Source organism: Pristiophorus japonicus, chromosome 7 (genome assembly GCF_044704955.1).
Source record: "Pristiophorus japonicus isolate sPriJap1 chromosome 7, sPriJap1.hap1, whole genome shotgun sequence".
Taxonomy (NCBI): domain Eukaryota; kingdom Metazoa; phylum Chordata; class Chondrichthyes; family Pristiophoridae; genus Pristiophorus; species Pristiophorus japonicus.
Genome location: NC_091983.1, coordinates 80,988,225 through 81,009,407, shown reverse-complemented (window position 1 = coordinate 81,009,407; position 21,183 = coordinate 80,988,225). Strand labels below are relative to the sequence as shown.

The window sequence follows — 21,183 nt, the reverse complement described above, 5'->3', positions numbered from 1 at the left end:
CTTTGAGGATGTCCGTGTAGCGTTTCCACCTTTGACTCATTTGCCATGAAGAAGCTCAGAGTAGAGCGCTTGCTTTGGGAGTCTTGTGTCTGGCCTGCGGACTATGTGGCCTGCTCAGCGGAGCTGATCGAGTGTGGTCAGTGCTTCAATGCTGAGGATGTTAGCTTGGATGACGATGCTGATGTTGGTGGTGCCTCTGACTGTTGTTGTCAATTTTGTAATCACAGTATCCATAATCTTCCCCCGCAGCTATTCTTTTCACTGCTAGGTCTTCAAACTAGTAACAGCTCTCAAAGGAGCTGTTATACAAAAACTCATTTCCTCCTCCACCTAAAGTGGACCTTCATGCACAACAACATCAAGGAAATGCATTTTCTATTAAAATTATATGAAGTGATGGTGGCTGGCCAACCCAACATCCCAGGGGAATTACAGATCTTTTGAAAAAGACCTTAAATATCATATCACAGTTCATCTTAAGTATTCACTTTGGAATAATGTCAATCGCCAGATGTTATCTCAAGCAGTAGTATTTTACTTACACATTAGCCCCCCATGCACATGTCATTGCATTTATTGTTGTGCTAGTCCTAGCTCTTTCCTAGTTATCCTGTAGGGAAGGAGTTAAATACTTTTGACGAAGGGTCACAGACCTGAAACGTTAACTGTGTTTCTCTCCACAGATGTTGCCTGATCTGCTGAGATTTCCAGCATTTTCTGTTTTTATTTCAGATTCCAGCATCTGCAGTATTTTGCTTTTGGGTTAAATACTTTATTGGGTTTATTCTCCAATTCTCTTACCACACAGTGCTGTCCAATAGAAAATTGCTGACAAGGTATGGTAAATGGCAACACGCCGTTTTAGCCACATGTACAAATCTTAGTAGAAAACGCTTTACATACAATCTCCCCGTTAAGCTGAGGTCCTGTTTAGGCTGCTCAGTAGCTTTACAATGTAAAAAATGTGCATGCGCGGAAATCTGAATGGGCCAGGCACACCAAGGAAATTAGCGGGAACATACATCACACAAAATAGACAAAATGTACTTCACATATGCATAATTCTTTTAAAAACATATACCACCATTCAGTAACCAAGGAAGTAAAGTGCTTACAACGATCAAAGACATTCGCACACTACTTTTCATCCTACCGATTTACAAATATTTTGCTGATGTTAAAAAAAAGGAAACACAATACTGGATTGATTTAGGAAAGGAACAGAGTGTAGATCAAAAGAGGCTGTGGTACTGGGTATAGTTCTTGTCACCTAATCATAGGAAAATTATTATTGTTTTTGAGAGGATAAGAGACAATCAAAAAATTAAATCATTAAGAATGGTTAAGGAAGTTGGACTTGTTTTCTTTGGATAAGAGACTGAGGAAATTTAATTGGGATTAAGATCAGGAAATAAAGTTTGGATTCGCCCTTGCAATGATGTGCCCTGATGGAGCTATTCATTATTGCTTGGGTTTCTTTCTTCTGCTGGCCTGATGTGGTTATTTCGATTGGTCGATCTGACCACAATGACAGCCCACGGTACAAAGCATTTTAGCAGATAGCCAATAAGCAGAATTCAAAGGAAGACTAAATATAAAGAGAACATGCCTGAGCCGCAGTGGGATATAATGACTATTTTCACAAATGACTCTGATGGGAGTACTCCAAAATGAAGCAGTCACAAGTGGGTCATTGCCAGCTTCATAAGTGCAGATATTTATCATCTCTTGCTGACAGCCATGATATACACTTTTGTGTGTGAAATACATTATTTCCAGGAGATTATGTTTTTGATAACATTATAAATGAGGAAATATGTGAAGATGTTTTGCTGAACATAATGTTTTATACCTTGCACTACTACAATTGTGCCATCCATTTTTGTAGTTGTCACAATGCTTCTTTATATGAAGTACTCAGGTTTGTTCTCTAAATTTCTTTGCAATTGGTTTTATTGCTACTCCAAACATGTGTTAAATTTGATTAATGTGGTGACTGCTCAAATCACCACATAAAAGTTTGAGAAAAGTCAGATATAAGGATAGCAAGACCCTGTGGTGCATTGACATGGAGTGCTAAGAAATGTGCTCATGCCCAAGATTTACCACACAGTTAGATTCCAATCTCGGCTCAATTTATTGGGGATTTGCTGAATAGAGCCAAGGCAATCCTCACAAAAAAGGGGGCTAAATCAGCAACCACCTATAAATCAGCGATAGTGCAACATTAGCGGAGGTTTCAAGGGTCTTCTGTTCACCCTACCAGATAATGAATGGTGCATGATAGGAGAAGGACCTCAAGTGGGAGAGAATTTTACTAATTTAGTGCCGATTTTAACCACAGTTCGCACAGCTTACCATGTATGAGCCAGTGTTGGTACAAAGATAAAAGTCAAAGGGGGAGAAATTGGGATCATTTGCGCCAGCAGGGAGTGCAGCGCCGCTAACGACTCCCGCTAAATTCGACGGGAGTGTAGCGACGGCGCTACAGCGTTGCGCCCCGATCTCCTGTGCCGGGAGATCGTGACGTCATCGCCGTGCACACTGCCCTGTTAGCACCCGGCACCTAAATTGGATTCGCCCCCTGAAGCTGTGCCGAGCAATAATAGCGACAGCTTCAGGGGACACGTACTGGGTAGTCGGCTGTTACCGGGGTGAAATTTGAAGGAGAGATGGCAGGCTGCTGCTGGAATAAAACTCTCATTTCGCTTCCTGCTCTGGTGCTGCTTTGGTCCCTGGGTTGGTGCCGCGACCGCTCAGCCTGGTTGAGTGCCGGGCTGACTCCCGGAGGTCCAGGTAGGTGGGTTCCTCATATGCAGAGTATGCAGCTTGGGCCCTTCCCTTTAATTCAGGGAAGAGCCTCTCATACGCAGCCCAGTGCGTAGCGCTGCTGAGCTGTGCGCCCCGTTTCCGCCGCAGGAAGGAAATGGAGCACTTGATTTAGTGGCCCACTTCCTTTCTGGGGTGGTAACCCCAAATTATCTCGAGGGACAAGACTTCTACGCCTGGTGCCTCGTGAGTGTTACTGCCCCCAAATGGGGTGGTGTCCAATTTCTAGGTCACACTGTTAGTGGCAATAGTTAGTTAACAACACAGTATATAAATACAACATGATTCAGCATGGGCCAGCGTTTTAAGTGTCACAAATAAATAATTCTATTCACAACACAGAAAGGGTTTAAAGTGAACACACATATAACCAGGGTACTGTAGCCAGGGAATAATGCCACTAATGCTCTTGAATTTACTATGTGCTTCATGTAGACAATCATCCCCAATAGTGCTGATAAAATGGCACGCAATGTAAAAAGCTGCAATACATTTTGCTTGTGCATGGCAGTCTCATGGTTTTCTTTTGTGCTTCTTTATACAGTAGTAAAATTATGGGATGGCACCACAGATCAAATGGAAGAGAGAATAATTAGGCCAGAATTTTATAGGGCCTGTACAGGCGCAATTGGAGGTGGGTCTGGTGGGAAATTTGCAATATCTTGGAGCGGGTCGGAAGACTGGTATCATCCCACCATCCCGCCCCAACACATACCTTTCCCTCGGGCGCATTTGCCGGCAACCTGAACGGCAGAGGCGGGCGAGCTAATTTAAATCATTATTAGGCAGTTGTCAGACTGTTAAGAGTCTTTTTAAACCTACCGTTCAAATTTCCCTGAATGACCATGGGAATCACGCTCAGGAACCATGTCTGTGAACCTGAGGCGGATGGTTGAGTGTCCATTGATCCAGCTAATTAGTGCACAGCATGGAAAGTACAATAAAACCTCTCACCTCACAGCTGGTCACTTTCCTCAGGCAGAAACTGTTGCTAACTTCATTGCCAGTACAGATTTAGCTTTCTAGAGGCTGCAAGTGCTTCCAGCAAAGTCACCATCCAGCGTCACCTCATTGTTAGAATCTATCACATCACTGACAGATTGCTTCTGTCATCTCTACTTGATCTGCCATCTATTCCATCAGCATGGTTGCCATTTATACTGTCTCACATTGGCCCTCAGAATCGGAGCCCCAACAGCAGCAGCATCAGGCACACCAGCAACACCAATAACCAACCTTTTCCTCAACTAGCTGTTGCTGCACAGGACAGAGGGCATCAGCACAGGGCTGCACCACGCTAGAGGCAATATCCCCAACACAGGGTATGCAGGCAGAGGATGAGCTTCCTCAACATGACTGAGCAGTGGTGCCAAAGGAGGCTCAGGCTATCACGCCAAGTCATCGCAGACACTTGCACATTGCTGGAACAAGAGCTGCAGCTCAGAGGAGAGGGTGGACATGCCTTACCAGTGGTTGCGAAGTCACGAGCGTCCTCAACTTCTCCACCTCAGGCTCCTTCCATGGATCTGCAGCAGATATTTGCGGGATCTCGCTGTCGGTCGCCCACAGATGCATCACCCAGGTGACCGATGCACTGGTTGACAAGTCAGCCAATTATATCAACTTTGCCACTGATGAAGCTCCTGATGGCTTCCCCCAGGTGCAGGGTGTCATCGACTGCACACATGGCCATCAGGGCAACCATCATCGTCCAGGAGTTTGTCAACCGCAAGGGCATCCACTCCCTCAATGTGCAGCTTGTCTGCAACCATAGGAAGATCATCATGCATGTGTGGGCCAAATTCCCTGGCAGCTGCCATGACTCTTTCATCCTGTGCCAGTCCACCCCCATTTAGCTCTTCGCTCCTCCAAACAGACTTTACTGCTGGCTGCTGGGAGACAAGCGCTATCCACTGAAGACGTGGCTCATGACACCATCGAGGAGGCCAAGCATCGAGGCCGAGGAGAGATATAATGAAAGCCACATTTCCGCCAGATGTGTCATAGACCAGACAATAGGCATGCTGAAAAAGCACTTCAGATGCCTTGAAAGATCTGGATGAGCCCTTCAGTATGCACCAGCCAGGGTCTCCAGCATCATCGTGGTCTGCTACTCCCTGCACAACATAACAGAGCAGCGAGGATTAGTGCTGCATGAGGAGCAAGTCTCGAAGCTCACAGCCTCTACAGAGGAGGAGGAGCATCAGCTAGAAGACGAGGAGGAGGAGAAGCAGTAGAAACTTGCAGTCCAGATCCCACCAACACCCAAGCATATTGCTGCCCGGGAGGCCACAGATGGGCTCATCATGTCCAGATTTACTTAACCTTACGCAGTACACCCATATGGCTGCTACATGCTGCACTAGGTTGGCACACCCCATAAAAACACCAAAAAGCATCCCTACAATGACCAAGCCATTCCTTTCATACTGACCTCCATTGCTGGAGGTAATGTTATGTGTCACCATTCACTCCAACTCACTAAGCCACTTCCAAATGTGCACACAAATTTGTTCAAGACCAGAAAGTAGTGAAAGTAAAGGGCTAGAAAATTGGTGCATTTGCACTGGCAACGACTCCCACCATAGTTGGCGGGAGTTAAGTGGTGGCACTACAGCATAGCGCCCCAATCTCCTGCACCCGGAGATCATGACGTCATCGCCATGCACATCGCTCCGGCCCCGAAATTGGCTTTCGCACCCTTGCAGCTGCGCAGGGCGACAACACTGACAGCTTCAGGGGACGTGTACTGGGCGGCCGGCCACTACCGGGGAAAAAATTAAAGGCGAGGTGTCCGACTGCAGAAAAAACAACTTATGCTTTTGTTGTCGCTCCTGATGCGGTTTCTTCGCGGCGTTGTGGCTGCAATCGCTCAGCCCAGCACTCCGCTTGAGTGCCGGGCTGATCATTTCTGTTTATTAAGATAGATCACAAGCCAGCTACATGTATATGAACTTATTCCAGTTCAGTTTTATTATTTTCAATTATATTATTTTAATAAACTGGAACACTATAAAAAAGTTAATGCTGCACAGCCGACAGTCTCCACAGTCATCCTTGTACCCCACTCCTGGGCTTCCCAGAGAGAGCTTTAACAGGGATGAGTTTGTTTATGAAACTGACCATTAAGCAGGAGTCAATACCTTACCCAGAAGTGTTCACCCAGACAGTAATGCTTGAGTTAGTGCTAGCATTATCTGTGAGTGCTTACAATAGAAAATTATAAAAATAGTAAATTCTTCAGATCATCATCATAGGCGGTCCCTCATATTGAGGATGACTTGCTTCCACGCTAAAAAGGATCGGTTCACAGGTGTTTCAATGAAGGACCTAATATTCCAGGTCCCGAACTACATTGGAAGGGTGGAAGATGCCTGTGCGTGGATATTTTTAAAGTGTGGTGGCCATTGCACACCAGCCACCACACGAGCTTGACAGAGCTAGGTCTTGGTCCAGTGGCAAGGATTAACCAAGGCGACTGGAGACCAGCTCTGCTGCACGGACCTAGTACACACACAATCGCAGTGTGGGCTGGCCCATGCTGCCCCTGGACCCACGCCTCTTCTGGCCCAAACTCAAGCCTCTCCTGGGCCCCAATCGCGTCGCTCCACGATCACTCGCTGCTCCTGCACTCCAACCTTGCTGCTCCTGTTGCACCTGCCCACGCTCCAATCACCAACCTGGACCTTGATGACATCCAATCCAGTCGCCCTCTTCGCTGCCTTCGCCCTCCTGCACCAGCTCGTGCTGTACCTTGCAGTGGTATGCCACCACGCTGCTCCTTTTATGGCCCCGTCCTGCAGCTGATGGCCTCTCACAGGTCGGGGCCACAAATTCTACAGATAAGCAGTATATGAAAGAGGAAGCCAGATTAATGTTTTGGGTGGGATTCTTCATTACCCATCAAATTGAACTGTTAAATGTTCATCACAGCTGATGAAGAATCCCAGCTGAAAGGTTAACCTGTCTTTCTCTTTCAGATGCTGATTGACTTGCTGTGTTTCTCCTATATTTTTTTTTATTATTTCAGATTTCAGTTAAAAAAAACCTTTATCCTGACAGTAATATTTGACTTTGTGCTATCAATAGATTCTTTGTGGGTATTTTGTACTACTCTAGTATTCAAAGGAAACATGCTCCCTCTCAGCTCTGGTATCGCTTATATCAAACTGTTGACCTCTAGATGTAACCGTTCATGGAACAGTGCAAACATTGCATGTATTAGAGGATTCTATTTCAGACAGTTGCAATCCAGATCAGAATACAGAACATGACAGCCGTAGCTATTTATTACAATATCATCAGCCAACTCAGCCTCAGGCCTCCAGTTACAGGATTTCACCCGAGTCTAATCTAACACAACAAGCTCTGAAACACCCGAATAAATCTGCAAAAGATCCAAAACAATTTATTTCTTAGACATGGCTTTGTTTTTAACCAAAAACCTCTCTAAACATTTTTAATATTTCTAACTTATTTGAGCCTTACACTAAATAGATGGCCACCCAGCCCAGTAAATTCCAACTCATGACTTTTAACTATAGAGTCTCATTATGAAAAAAAATTCGGTACAAACCCATTCACTTATTTGTCAAGAAGTTATATTTTGGTAATGAAAAATAAAATTTGGATTATGAAAAAATGATGTCCCATTTTACTTCTAGTTGGCGCTGTACTTATTATAGTATCTGTGTCTTATAAGGTTATTTTAGGCAAACAGATGTTTATGAAGCTACAGGGCTGAATTCTGGGACCTCCTAGTACACTTGCCTTATCATCAGGAACACATCTGATTGCGAAGTCAGTGAGCTCCATTTACCAAACTTTCGTTTATATAACACCTTTAACGCAGCAAACATCCCAAGGTACTTCAGAGTCATAATGGATGGATGCCGAGTTAAGCAAGGAGATATTAGGATGGGTGATCAAAACCTTGGTCAAAGAGGTGAGCTTTAAGAAGGGACTTAAAGGAGCAGAGGGAGGTGGAAAGGTGGAATGGTTTAAAGGAGGCATTCCAGAGCATGCATCAGGGGTGGCTGGAGACTTAGCCACATAGCAGGGCGAAGGGAAAGGCTGCACACGAGCACAGAATCCGAGGAATGGAGAGTTCAGGGGCTGGGGTTATAGTACTGGAGGAGTCTACAGAGATAGGACGGAGCAAGACCATGAAGGGATTTTAAAAACACGCATGCAAATTTTAAATTGAAGGCATTGGGGAACTGGCAGCCAATGTAGGTCAGCGAAGACATGGGTGGTGAGCAAGTGGGTCTTGGTAAGAGATAGGATACAAGCTGGAAAGTTTTGGATGAGCTGAAGTTTACAGAGGGTGGAGGATGGGAGGCCAGTCAGGGGAGAATAGGACTAGACGAGTCTGGAGGTAATAAAAGACATGGATGAAGGTTTCAGAAGCAAATGGGCTAATGTAGGGGTGGCGGTGATGATTTTCGATGTGGAAGTAGGCAGTCTTTGTGATAAAGCAGACACAGGGTCGGAAGCTCAGCTTGGGGTTGAATACGTTGGGCCTGAGATGGTGACTTAAGGGGAAAGAATCGTTGGCAAGGGCACAGAGTTTGTGGTGGGGACAAAGACAATACCTTCGGTCTTTCCAATATTTAGCTGGAGGAACTTGAAGCTCATCCATATATGCCTTGTACATTTTATAGTATCATTAAAAGATATGAGAGAAGGAAGGCAGAGATTGCTGCATTGATGCCTGAACCAACATGTTAAAGAAAGGATTTACATCAGTGTCAGTTTTAGACTGCCAAATGTTAGTGCACTGGTAAATAGGTCAAAACTCCAATGCCATCTTCTGTTTATTTACTTTCTACTGTTGCCTCCATATGGTTTGGCATTTTCAGCTCAAGAAGAAAAAGTGGCAAACCTCTCCCAGTGGGATAATACCCAACATCCAAGCAGAGAATCAAGAGTGTGAGCTCGCACATTATATTGGAATGCCATCTACCTCAATCACCTTTAAACTCACCTACAACAGCAAAGAATATTTCTCTCATTCTATGTTAAAATAAGAAACTTCAAAAATCTGGCACCTCCTTTCTGTAGCCAACTTGACAGCATTGTATTACAATGTATTGGAGAATAACATTTTGGGTCAGTAATTCTTTGGATGTTATGTTCCTGATATCAAGTATGCCATAGTAGAGGCATCAAATGGATATTACATTAATGTAGCATGTTACAACAACAACTTGTATTTATATAGCACGTTTAAAGTAGTGAAACGTCCCAAGGCACTTCACAGGAGTATTATGAGATTAAACAATTTAACACAGAGCCGCACAAGTAGAAATTAGGGCAGGTGACCAAAAGCTTGATCAAAGAGATAGATTTTAAGGAGTGGCTTGAAGGAGGAAAGAGAGGGAGTGAGGCGGAAAGGTTTAGGCAGAGTTTAGGAGTTCTAGAGCTTGGGGCCTAGGCAACAGAAGGCACGGCCAACATTGGTTGAGCGATTATAATCAGGGATGCTCAAGAGGGCAGAATTAGAGGAGGACAGACATCTCGGGGGTTGTGGGGCTGGAGGAGATTACAGAGATAGGGAGGGGCGAGGTCATGGAGGTGATGGGTGAGCAGGACTTGGTGCGAGTTAGGATACGGACAGCCGAGTTTTGGATCACCTCTAGTTTACATAGGGTAGAATATAGGAGACCAGCCAGGAGTACATTGGAATAGTCAAGTCTAGAGGTAACAAAGGCATGGATGAGGGCATCAGCAGCGGATGAGCTGAGGTAAAGGCAGAAACGGGTGATGTTACGGAGGTGGAAATAGGCAGTCTTAGATATGCTGTGGATATGTGGCCGAAAGCTCATGTTGAGACATCTCAATGTTTCTCACAATGAATTACTACTGCTGTGCTGTTAACAACTTGGTTAGGGCAAATTTGCTTTTAAGATTATTAGTCCAATTATTGAGTAGATGGGGCTCGAATTTCCACGGGATCTCCTGATCGTCCATTGTAACTTCAGTGAAAGATTTGCGAAAATCTCAGAAACGGCGTACACACTGGCTATGCTGTATCTCTGGGGCCTCCACGAATCTTCCGCCAAAGTTATGGTGGACAGTCGGGAGAACCCCTACAGAAATCCAACCCTTTAATAATTTTTTTAATTTTCAAACTACACCTGTAACCATTTCTTTGTAAATTATTTTTTTATTATTTTTACTTCGGCGGTGTCCCAACCGGGAAGACAACCTGCTTCTGGACATCCACAAGTACCGATCTATTTTTTGTTCACTAGGCGGTGTGTGAAAGCTGCCCAGGTTGACTGCATTTTCTTTCCCTTCTGTTTAAAACCATCAACTTCCATTTGAAAAGATCAATGTCCTTATGTTAGCTAATTCTGAAGATTTAAAAATAAAAATCAAACTGATTTAAAGAAAAATTGGGGAAATTTTCAGAATGTTCTCAGTACATTATATTCCCTCAAAAGCACTAATAGCATATTCAAAAAAGGAGGCAGACAAAAAGCAGGAAACTATAGACCAGTTAGCCTAATATCTGTGGTTGGGAAAATGTTGGAGTCCATTATTAAAGAAGCAGTAACAGGACATTTGGAAAAGCAAAATTTGGTCAGGCAAAGTCAGCATGGATTTATGAAGGGGAAGTCATGTTTGACAAATTTGCTGGAATTCTTTGAGGGTGTAACGAACAGGATGGATAAAGGGGAACCAGTGGATGTGGTGTTTTTGGACTTCCAGAAGGTATTTGACAAGGTGCCACATAAAAGGTTACTGCACAAGATAAAAGTTCAAGGGGTTGGAGGTAATATATTAGCATGGATAGAAGATTGGCTGACAAACAGAAAATATAGAGTTGGGATAAGTGATTCATTCTCTGGTTGGCAATCAGTAACGAGTGGTGTGCCGCAGGGATCAGTGCTGGGACCTCAACTATTTACAATCTATATTAATGACGTGGAAGAGGGGACTGAGTGTAACGTAGCCAAGTTTGCTAACAATACAAAGATGGGAGGAAGGGCAATGTGTGAGGAGGACATAAAGAGGCTGCGCTGGAGGACATAGATGGGCTAAGTGAGTGGGCAAGAGTTTGGCAAATGGAGTATAATGTTGGTAAGTGTGAGGTCATGCACTTTGGCAGAAAAATCAAAGAGCAAGTTATTATTTAATTGGAGAAAGATTGCAAAGTGCTGCAGTACAGCGGGGCCTGGGGGTACTTGTGCATGAAACACAAAAGAATAGTATGTAGATACAGCAAGTGATCAGGAAGGCCAATGGAATCTTGGCCTTTATTGCAAAGGGGATGGAGTATAAAAGCAGGCAAGTCTTGTTACAGCTGTACAGGGTATTGGTGAGGCCATACCTGGAATACTGCGTGCAGTTTTGGTTTCCATATTTACGAAAGGATATATTTGCTTTGGAGGCAGTTCAGAGAAGGTTCACTAGGTTGATCCCGGGTATGAGGGGATTGACTTATGAGGAACGGTTGAGCAGGTTCGGCCTCTACTCATTGGAATTCAGAAGATCTTATAAGGTGATCTTATAAAAACGTATAAGATTATGAGGGGGCTTGACAAGGTGGATGTTTCCACTGGTGGGGGAGACTAGAACTAGAGGGCATGATCTTAGAATAAGGGGCCGCCCATTTAGAACTGAGATGAGGAGGAATTTATTTTCTCAGAGGGTTGTGAGTCTGTGGAATTCACTGCCTCAGAGAGCTGTGGAAGCTGGGACATTAAATAAAGTTAAGACCGAAATAGACAGTTTCATGAGCGATGTGGGGGGGGGGGGGGATGAGGGGTTATGGGGAGCGGGCGGGGAAGTGGAGCTGAGTCCATGATCAGATCAGCCATGATCTTATTGAATGGCGGAGCAGGCTCGAGGGGCCTTGTGGCCTATTCCTGCTCCTATTTCTTATGTTCTTATGTAGCATAATGTTTTTGTGGTTGTTTAAATGTAAATTGGGTTGGGATGTTAATCAGCAGCTGCTCCTGAGTTTTACTGCTGACAGTAAATTAAAATATTTAAATGAAAGCTTTACTGCCATAACCGGAAAATAACTGGGGCTGAAATAGTCTAATGACATCCTCTCTGGAGACATGCCCCATGTCTTTAAACTTCAACCCACATATCCAACAAAAGGACAGTGGTAGCGTTTTGTGATACCTTCTTGATCATCCGAGCCCCTGTTGTCCTTAGCTGTTCTTGAAGCAGTCCTGCTTCCATCAGAATAAGTAGGAAAACTAGGATCGAAGAAACCAGTCGTGTCACACTTCTTCTTTTGGCGCTCCTTTCTCAACTGACGTTTCTCTCGGTTGCTGATTTTTGTAACCCAGTCTCCTAGAAAATAATAAAACTTACATTAATATAGCACTTTACCATGTTGAAACATCTCAATGCTTCACACAATGAATTACTATTGATGTACTCTGTATGTTGTGATGTAGGCAAAAAAAAATGTTCAAAAAGCCTGCATTACAAATGTATAAACCAACTTGCATGACAGATTTGTTGCATACAAGGTTGTCATAATAAGATAACAGACATTTGATCCAAGTAACAGTTACCTCTGGTGATAATTATATCTATCTAAAACTTGGCAGCATTTTCATCCACTGCTGCTAATAAGTGTATTACAATATGTAAGTGACCACAACCAATTTAGGCCATTGTTTCAGTCACTGTCAGTGACAAAATGAGTGTAGAAAGTCCTTTTTGATTGATTTGGTTGAGGAAGATAGCTTGATTTCATAGCGGTTATGGACATGGTGAGCTCATCTCGCTTACATGAGACAGAAGTAGCTGATTTTCATGAGGTTGAGGAATGGGAACCTTTTTTGCAAGCTGCATCCATGGTCTGCAGCAGGTCTCCTGGCGTTGAGTGGCTCCAAAGCATGTCTTGGCCAGTTTGTAGTAGGTGCCCATGAGAGTCTTCATGGATTAAGAAAATTGCCGAGTTTTTGAAAACCGCCAATCAAAATTCTGCTATGGCTAATATTTTCTGTCATAAAGTGGAGGAATACTGTGGACACAAAGTACCCTCTCTAGACTTTCATTCCTCAAGTAGATAAAATAAAGTTCCCCAGAAGTAGCAGCAGTGGATCAACTGGCACTGCAAATTCCACCATTTCAGTGGTTGTTACCAGGAAGCCCTTTCAGGTCTTTGCTAACTGAGAATAATCCCGTATGTGCGAGCATCTGCTTGCTTTATTCTACTTCTTAGTTAACTTTAATTAACCTCTCAACCAACATTCCTGGCAGTCTGAAGGTCCCGCGCAAGCCGCTCACTGGTTTATCAATGGGAATAATCATGTGTGCACAAAGATTTGAATGGGCCTCGCAGCCAGTTAATGGGCCCGTGCACCTCATTACAGGGAACACTGCACGCAACATAGCGTGCGTTGGTGATGGCATCATGCACCATTGAAATCATCATGTACTCTCCCTCAACCCCAAACTTTTTTAGTATTTGTTCATGGGATGTGGGCGTCACTGGCAAGGCCTGCACTTATTGCCCATCTCTAAATGCCCTTGAGAAGGTGGTAGTGAGCCGCCTTCTTGAACCGCTGCAGTCCGTGAGGTGAAGGTACTTCCACTGTGCTGTTAGGGAGGGAGTTCCAGGATTCTGACCCAGCAATGATGAAGGAACGGCGATATATTTCCAAGTCAGGATGGTGTGTTACTGGTCTCTTACAAGTATTTTGTTCACAATTCAGCACAAATCAGTTCTTTGATCTATTGACTGATGAAGTAAAGGGAAAGGAAATGAATCCATGCCACAGAAAATGTTTCCCCCTTAACTGAACATTCTCAATTTCAGGATCCCTTTTACTTGTGGTTTTCAAACTCACCAGCTTCTTCCTCATTTCTTTCTCTATTTACTGAAACACGTTTTTGTTCCTTTGATCTCTCATCTAATCGTTGCTTTTTCTTCTTAGCCTATGAAAGAATAGAGACAATGTCGTCAGAGATCTGTAATGTTCAGAATGCTTTATTTAACCACAGGAGGTGGAGAACACAGGGTATTCAAACACAAATATAAATACACATGCACAGAATAAAAACATTGTTTGATTAAACTTCCTGCTTGTGCCTGCCTGTTATTTTCATATCAAGATCAGATACTAATGGGGGTAGATGGGCTGCAAATTACTATGACATATTTCTAGTAGGTTGTCTCTGGGCCCTTTTTAATCTGGAATTTGGCTTAAGTACAGACCCCAAATGACAAGGTGCACAGTAGCTTAATGCTAATTTCCCATTGTCGAGCCATCAAAATGCAGATGCTGTAAATTATCAGGGCTGTCTTTCTGGAGTTACTATGTACATTTTTACAATGAAATGTTTGAAACTGTGTCACTCCACCCATCAATTTACACCCACTTTTAACTCTGCTGCACGTCTAATAATAAGTATTTAAAATAATTAACATATTGAACATAGATATGGCAACCGATAGCTTTGTAAATAAGTGGAATAGACTCTTAGCTGAAGCAGTTAATGTATTGACTAACTAGTTTAAACAACAGCTGCAAGAATACCTGGTGATTCAGGAGCTAAGAGAATGGATATAGGTCATTGTTTGCCATGACTTGCTGAGCTGTCGCATCGTGGAAATGCCAGGTCAAGGAAGATAACTGATCAAAAAATGTATGATACAAGATTCTGGAATTTTGCTTCCTCCCACCTTAAGAGGGTAGTGAGCAATTTACAGAACAATTCCTCATATTAAATGGGCTGAGATTATGGAGCAGACTATACATGGTTCCTCGGAAGAAAGGGCTTGATGTGTCATTGGCTCAGATTGTCTGGATCTGAATAGAATCATAGAATGGTTACAGCACAGAAGGGGGCTATTCGGCTTGTTGAGCCCATGCCGGCTCTCTGCAAGAGCAATTCAGCTAGTCCCACTCCCTTTCCCCTGCAAATTGTTTTCCTTTAGGTTCCATCCAATTCACTTTTTAAAGCCACGATGGAATCTTCCTCCACCACCCTCTCAGGCAGTACATTCCAAATCCTAACCACTCGCTGCATCAACATTATTTTCCTCATGGCGCCTTTGGTTCTTCTGCCAATCACCTTTAATCTGTGTCCTCTGGTTCTCGATCCTTCTACGAATGGGGACAGTTTCTCTCTATCTACTCTATCCAGACCCCTCATGATTTTGAACACCTCTATAAAATCTCCTCTCAACCTTCTCTGCTCTAAGGAGAACAACTCCAACTTCTCCAGTCTATCCTCGCGACTGAAGTCCCTCATCCCTGGAACCATTCTTGTAAATCCTTTCTCCACTCGCTCCAAGATCTTCACATCCTTAGTCTCACCCTCGACTGAAACAACCATGATGAACGGAGCTGTGGGAAAGTGGGGCTGTGGCGGCGGCAGGAGAAGGGGGCGGGGAAAGTCAGATGCACAAGGCAAAATTCTGAAGTCTCTGTTGCATTTGCTGATTAGTGTGTCATTACAGACTGTTATTAAATACACTTTTCTATAGTTAACATTTTTCCTGGAAGAATTTGAAGACTCTGTTATCTGGTGCTTACATGAGGCTTCACAAATGCCATTTAGTTCGGACACTTTCTACACGAGAAAGTGCTATTTATTGCTGGATGGCATTATTTATATGATTTCAATTACAAGAAGCAACTGCAATAATATGAAAATAAATGTGCAATTGTTGACAATTTCACACAGCTTATGCAGGAGGTGTCTCAACTGAAGGAGAGATTTAGAATGAAAGCACAGAGAACATATGTGACACAAATCAGACCGTTCCAAGTCAACAGGGCAAAGGTGACGCCCCTATTTAAAAAAGGAGACAGACAAAAAGCAGGAAACTATAGACCAGTTAGCCTAACATCTGTGGTTGGGAAAATGTTGGGAGTCCATTGTTAAAGAAGCAGTAGCAGGATATTTGGAAAAGCATAATTCAGTCAGGCAGAGTCAGCATGGATTTATGAAGGGGAAGTCATGTTTGACAAATTTGCTGGAATTCTTTGAGGATGTAACGAACAGGGTGGATAAAGGGGAACCAGTGGATGTGGTGTATCTGGACTTCCAGAAGGCATTTGACAAGGTGCCACATAAAAGGTTACTGCACAAGATAAAAGTTCACGGGGTTGGAGGTAATATATTAGCATGTATAGAGGATTGGCTAACTAACAGAAAGCAGAGAATCAGGATAAATGGTTCATTCTCGAGTTGGCAATCAGTAACTAGTGGGGTGAAGCAGGGATCAGTGCTGGGACTCCAACTATTTACAATCTAGGTTAACGACTTGGATGAAGGGGCCGAGTACAATGTAGCTAAGTTTGCTGACGATACAAAGATGGGAGGAAAAGCAATGTGTGAGGAGGACGCAAAAAACCTGCAAAAGGACATAGACAGGCTAAGTGAGTGGGATAAAATTTGGCAGATGGAGTATAATGTTTGAAGATGTGAGGTTATGCACTTTGGCAGAAAAAAAATCAAAGAGCAAGTTATTATTTAAATGGAGAAAAATTGCACAGTGCTGCAGGACAACGGGACCTGGGGGTCCTGGAGCATGAAACACAAAAGGTTAGTATGCAGGTACAGTAAGTGATCAGGAAGGCCAATGGAATCTTGCCCTTTATTGCAAAAGGGATGGAGTATAAAAGCAGGGAAGTCTTGCTACAGTTATACAGGGTATTGGTGAGGCCACACCTGGAATACTGCATATAGTTTTGGTTTCCATATTTAAGAAAGGATATACTTGCTTTGGAAGCAGTTCAGAGAAGGTTCACTAGGTTGATTCTGGAGATGAGGGGGTTGACTTATGAGGAAAGGTTGAGTAGGTTGGGCCTCTACTCACTGGAATTCAGAAGAATGAGAGGTGATCTTTTCGAAACGTATAAGATTATGAGGGGGCTTGACAAGGTGGATGCAGAGAGGATGTTTCCACTGATAGGGGAGACTAGAACTAGGGTGCATAATCTTAGAATAAGGGGCTGCCCATTTAAAACTGAGATGAGGAGGAATTTCTTCTCTCAGAGGGTTGTAATTCTGTGGAATTTGCTGCCTCAGAGACCTGGGGAGGCTGGGTCATTGAATAAATTTAAGACAGAGATTGACATTTTCTTAACCGATAAGGGAATGAGGGGTTATGGGGAGCGGGCAAGGGAGTGGACCGGAGTCCATGATCGAATCAGCCATGATCGTATTAAATGGCGGAGCAGGCTCGAGGGACCAAATGGCCTACTCCTGCTCCTATTTCTTATGTTCTTATTAACGGACCAATTGCATACCACATCCTTTTGGTAGCCACGCACCACACTGAGTTGATTTTGCAGGCAGATGTGTGTGCATCTGTGGACAGACAAGGCTTGCTATGTCTTACAAGTTTGCTGAACTACAGACACTCTAATTGGCTTTTCTTAAACTTCCGGTCCTTTTTTTTTACACCTGGCCAGTGGCTATGCAATTTGGATGAGATCAATGGAATTATAAAGCATGAATCACCAATACCACAACTGTACTTGTTAGGAGGCTGGAACACCCACTTGAGAGATGTCGTGGGTGAAATAAAAAAGTCCTAAAAAGCTGCAGAACTTTCCTGACAACCAGACTTAGTGAAATGCAAAAAATTACTTTATGCAGCTGTTCAGCTCACGTCCTGCAATCCCACGTAATGTATGTTAACCAAGTGGCTGCTGCTTTAATTGAATGTATTTTAATGCTGCTAGAAGCAAGCTGGTAAGAAAAGAAAGGGAACATCATGTGGCTTTAATCAAGTATCTTCAGATGGACAGATATACAAAACCATAGAAGTTTATATCATAGGCTCATTGTGTCTGTATTAGCTCTTTGATAGAGCTATCCAAAACTAATCTAAAGCAGTGGTCTTGCTCTCTCTGCTTATTCCTGTGTATTATTTTACTTCAAATGTTTATCTACTCTTCCCTTAAAAGATACAATGGTCTTTGCCTCAATTATGCTATGGCAAAGCATTCCGTACAATAGGAATTCACCATGTAAGGAAAGGACTCCGATGGTCTCTCCTGACAATTTTTAACTGATGACATTTTTGTCACTAACTCTCCAATCAAATAGTCTTTTCTTCTTCACCCTACCAAAACCTTTCATCATAATCTTAGAAACTGCTATTAAATCTCCTGGAACTCATTGCCTGAAAGGGTGGTAGAAGCAGCATTTAAAAGGTACTTGGATATACACTTGAAGTGCTGTAACCTACAAGGCAACGGACCAAGAGCCGGAAAGTGGGATTAGGCTGTATAGTTCTTTCTCGGCCAGCACAGACATGATGGGCGAATGGCCCTCTTCTGTGCTGTAAATTTCTATGATTCTCTGCTCTCATCAATCCAGTCCTTTCTGACCTATACTGGCTTCTTGTCCCCCAGGCATATTTTAAAATTAAACTCCCATGTCTTCATCTCAAATCCCTCCCTGGCCTTACCGCATATTACATCTTGAGCCATATCCAGCACCCCCTCCACCGCATTCTCCCGTCCTTGGACTCAAGGCTTTCTATGCATCCTTTCCTCTCCCCCATCATTTATTCGCTCCACATCGGCTTTTTAAAAATTTCATTCATGGGATGAAGAGCCTTCAACCGTATTGGCCGCACTTTCTGGAACTCCCTTCCTAAACCAATTCATCACTCAACTTCTTGCTGTTATAAACGCTTTCTCAAAACCCAGCTTTTCAACCAGGTCCTTCTTAATCTCTGCACCCACAGCTCTGTCATTTCTCTGTCAATTTCTATTTGTAGGAACATCTTTACGTTAACGACTCTATTTAAATCTATCAGCCACGACATCTCTCAAGTGGGTGTTTCAGCCTCCTAACAAGTACAGGTGATATTGGTGATTCATGCTTTATGATTCCAGATCGCATAACCACTGGCCAAGTGTAAACAAAAAGGACCAGAAGTTTAAAAAAAGCCAAACTCCAATTACAATATCTGTGGTTCAGTAAACTTGCAAGACATAGCAAGCCTTGTCTGTCCGTCTGTCCAAGATCAACTCAGAGTGGTGCGTAGCTACCAAAGGGATGTGGGATGCAATTGGTCCGTTAATAAGAACATAAGAAATAGGAGCAGGAGTAGGCCATACGGCCCCTCGAGTCTGCAACGCCATTTAATACGATCATGGACTCAGGTCCACTTCCTTGCCCGCTCCCCATAACCCCTTATTTCCTTATCGGTTAAGAAACTGTCAATCTCTCTCTTAACTTTATTCAATGACCCAGCTTCCCCAGGTCTCTGAGGCAGCGAATTCCACAGATTTACTGTAAAGTCCTTACTCTACAGCATGAAACCACAAGAGGCACATTCCAGGGACAAGGCCACTCTGTTACCTTAACATTTTATTACAGGACTCCAGAAGTGATGACCCTGCGTGGGACCTCCCTTTATATACCTGTGTGGTCAAGTAAGGAGTGTCACCCACAAGTTCACCCCCTGTGGTCAAGGTGTGCATCTAAGTTGAGTGTATACAGTAATAGTGGTGTTACATTGTAGTTACACACATGACATCACCTTACCACCCCCCCCAAAGTCTTACTGGGATCATAGGTTTAGTCTTTCAGGTGGTCTACGCTCCCTCGTGGAGTGCCGCAGTTGGGGCTCTTGTTGTTAGACACTGACGTGAGTGTCTGTCACCTGTGGTGATTCCGGCCTGACCTCAGGGACTGTGCATTCTTCTGATTGCTCTTGTTTCACGTTCGCTGGCGGTAGTGTGAGCTCCATCTCATGGTCTTCTTCAGGTTCCTCCGTGTCGATGCTGAACCTTTTTTTTTAAACTTGGTCCAGATGCTTACGGCGATCTGGCCATTGTTGAGTTTTACCACGATGACCCTATTCCCCTCTTTGTCAATTATAGTACCCTCATGCCATTTGGGCCCCATGGCGTGATTGAGGACGAATACAGGATAATTTATTTCTATACATCTCCCCCTCGCATTACGGTCATGGTACTCGTTTTGTGACTTGCGCTTGCTCTCAACTATATCGGTCAGGACTGGGTGGATGAGGGACAACCGAGTTTTGAGTGTCCGTTTCATTAGTAGCTCTGCGGGGAACCCCCGTGAGCGGGATCTATAGGCCAGCAGGAGGCGCGATAGGCGGCATTGTAGGGAGGGTCCTTGAATTCTGAGCATACCTTGCTTAATGATTTGGACTGCCCGTTCTGCCTGGCCATTGGAGGCCGGCTTGAACGGCGCAGTCCTGACGTGGTTGATGCCACTGCCCGACATAAACTTCATAGCTCATGAAACATGGGCCATTATCACTAACCAGGATGTCCGGCAAGCCATGGGTTGCAAAGATCACACGTAGGCTTTCCATGGTGGTGGATGACGTGCATGAATTCAGGATGATGCACTCGATCCATTTCGAGTACGCATCTACTACAATGAGGAACATCTTCCCCATGAACGGGCCCGCGTAGTCAACTTGAATGCATGACCATGGCTTGGTGGGCCAGGGCCACGGGCTGTGCGGGGGCCTCCCTGGGGGCATTACCCAGCTGGGCACAGGTCGTGCACCTGTGAACACAGTGTTCCAGGTCTGAGTCAATTCCAGGCCACCAAACGTGTGACCGCGCAATGGTCTTCATCATCACAATGCCTGGGTGCTCGCTGTGGAGTTCCCTGATGAATGCCTCCCTGCCCTTCTGGGGCATGACTACCCGGCTGCCCCAGAGTAGGCAGTCGGCTTGGATGGAGAGCTCATCCATCCGCCTGTGGATAGGTCTGACCTCCTCAGGGCATGTTCCGTGTGCGGGCGCCCAATCCCCAGTCAGGACATATTTCTTAATCAGGGATAGGAGGGGGTCTCTGTTTGTCCAGATATTGATCTGGCGGGCAGTGACGGGGGAGCCTGCACTGTCAAAGGCATCGACAGCCATGACCATCTCAGCGCTTTGCTCAGCTGCCCCCTCGGTGGTGGCCAGTGGGAGCCTGCTGAGCGCGTCAGCGCAGTTTTCAGTGCCGGGTCGGTGCCAGATAGAGTAGTCATAAGCAGCTAGCGTGAGAGCCCATCGCTGTATGCGAGCTGATGTGTTGGCATTGACAGCCTTGCTGTCTGACAACAGGGATGTTAATGGCTTGTGGTCCGTTTCTAATTCAAACTTCCTACCGAAGATGTACTGATGCATTTTTTTTACACCATAGACACATGCAAGCGCTTCCTTCTCGACCATCCCATATCCCCGTTCTATTTGAGAGCGCGACCTGGAGGCATAAGCCACAGGTTGTAGCTGACCCTCAGCATTACCCTGCTGCAACATGCACCCAACCCCATAGGACGATGCATCACATGATCACGTCAGAACTAAACGTTTACAGGGGTCATACAGGGTCAACAACTTGTTTGAACAAAATAGGTTTCGCGCCCGATCA

General features: G+C 44.4%; 1 protein-coding gene across 3 annotated transcripts in view; it reads right to left on the bottom strand.

The window, feature by feature from the left end:
* The window catches only part of LOC139267174 (protein LYRIC-like), a 133,942-nt gene that overhangs the window by 76,823 nt on the left and 35,936 nt on the right, over positions 1 to 21,183 (bottom strand). For all 3 annotated transcript variants that reach the window (XM_070885096.1, XM_070885098.1, XM_070885097.1), the window contains exons 3-4: positions 13,656 to 13,743; positions 11,971 to 12,144 (exon numbers count right to left, since the gene is read on the bottom strand). In XM_070885096.1, coding sequence (XP_070741197.1) covers positions 11,971 to 12,144; positions 13,656 to 13,743 — 262 coding nt within the window. The remainder of the gene's footprint in view (positions 1 to 11,970; positions 12,145 to 13,655; positions 13,744 to 21,183) is intronic.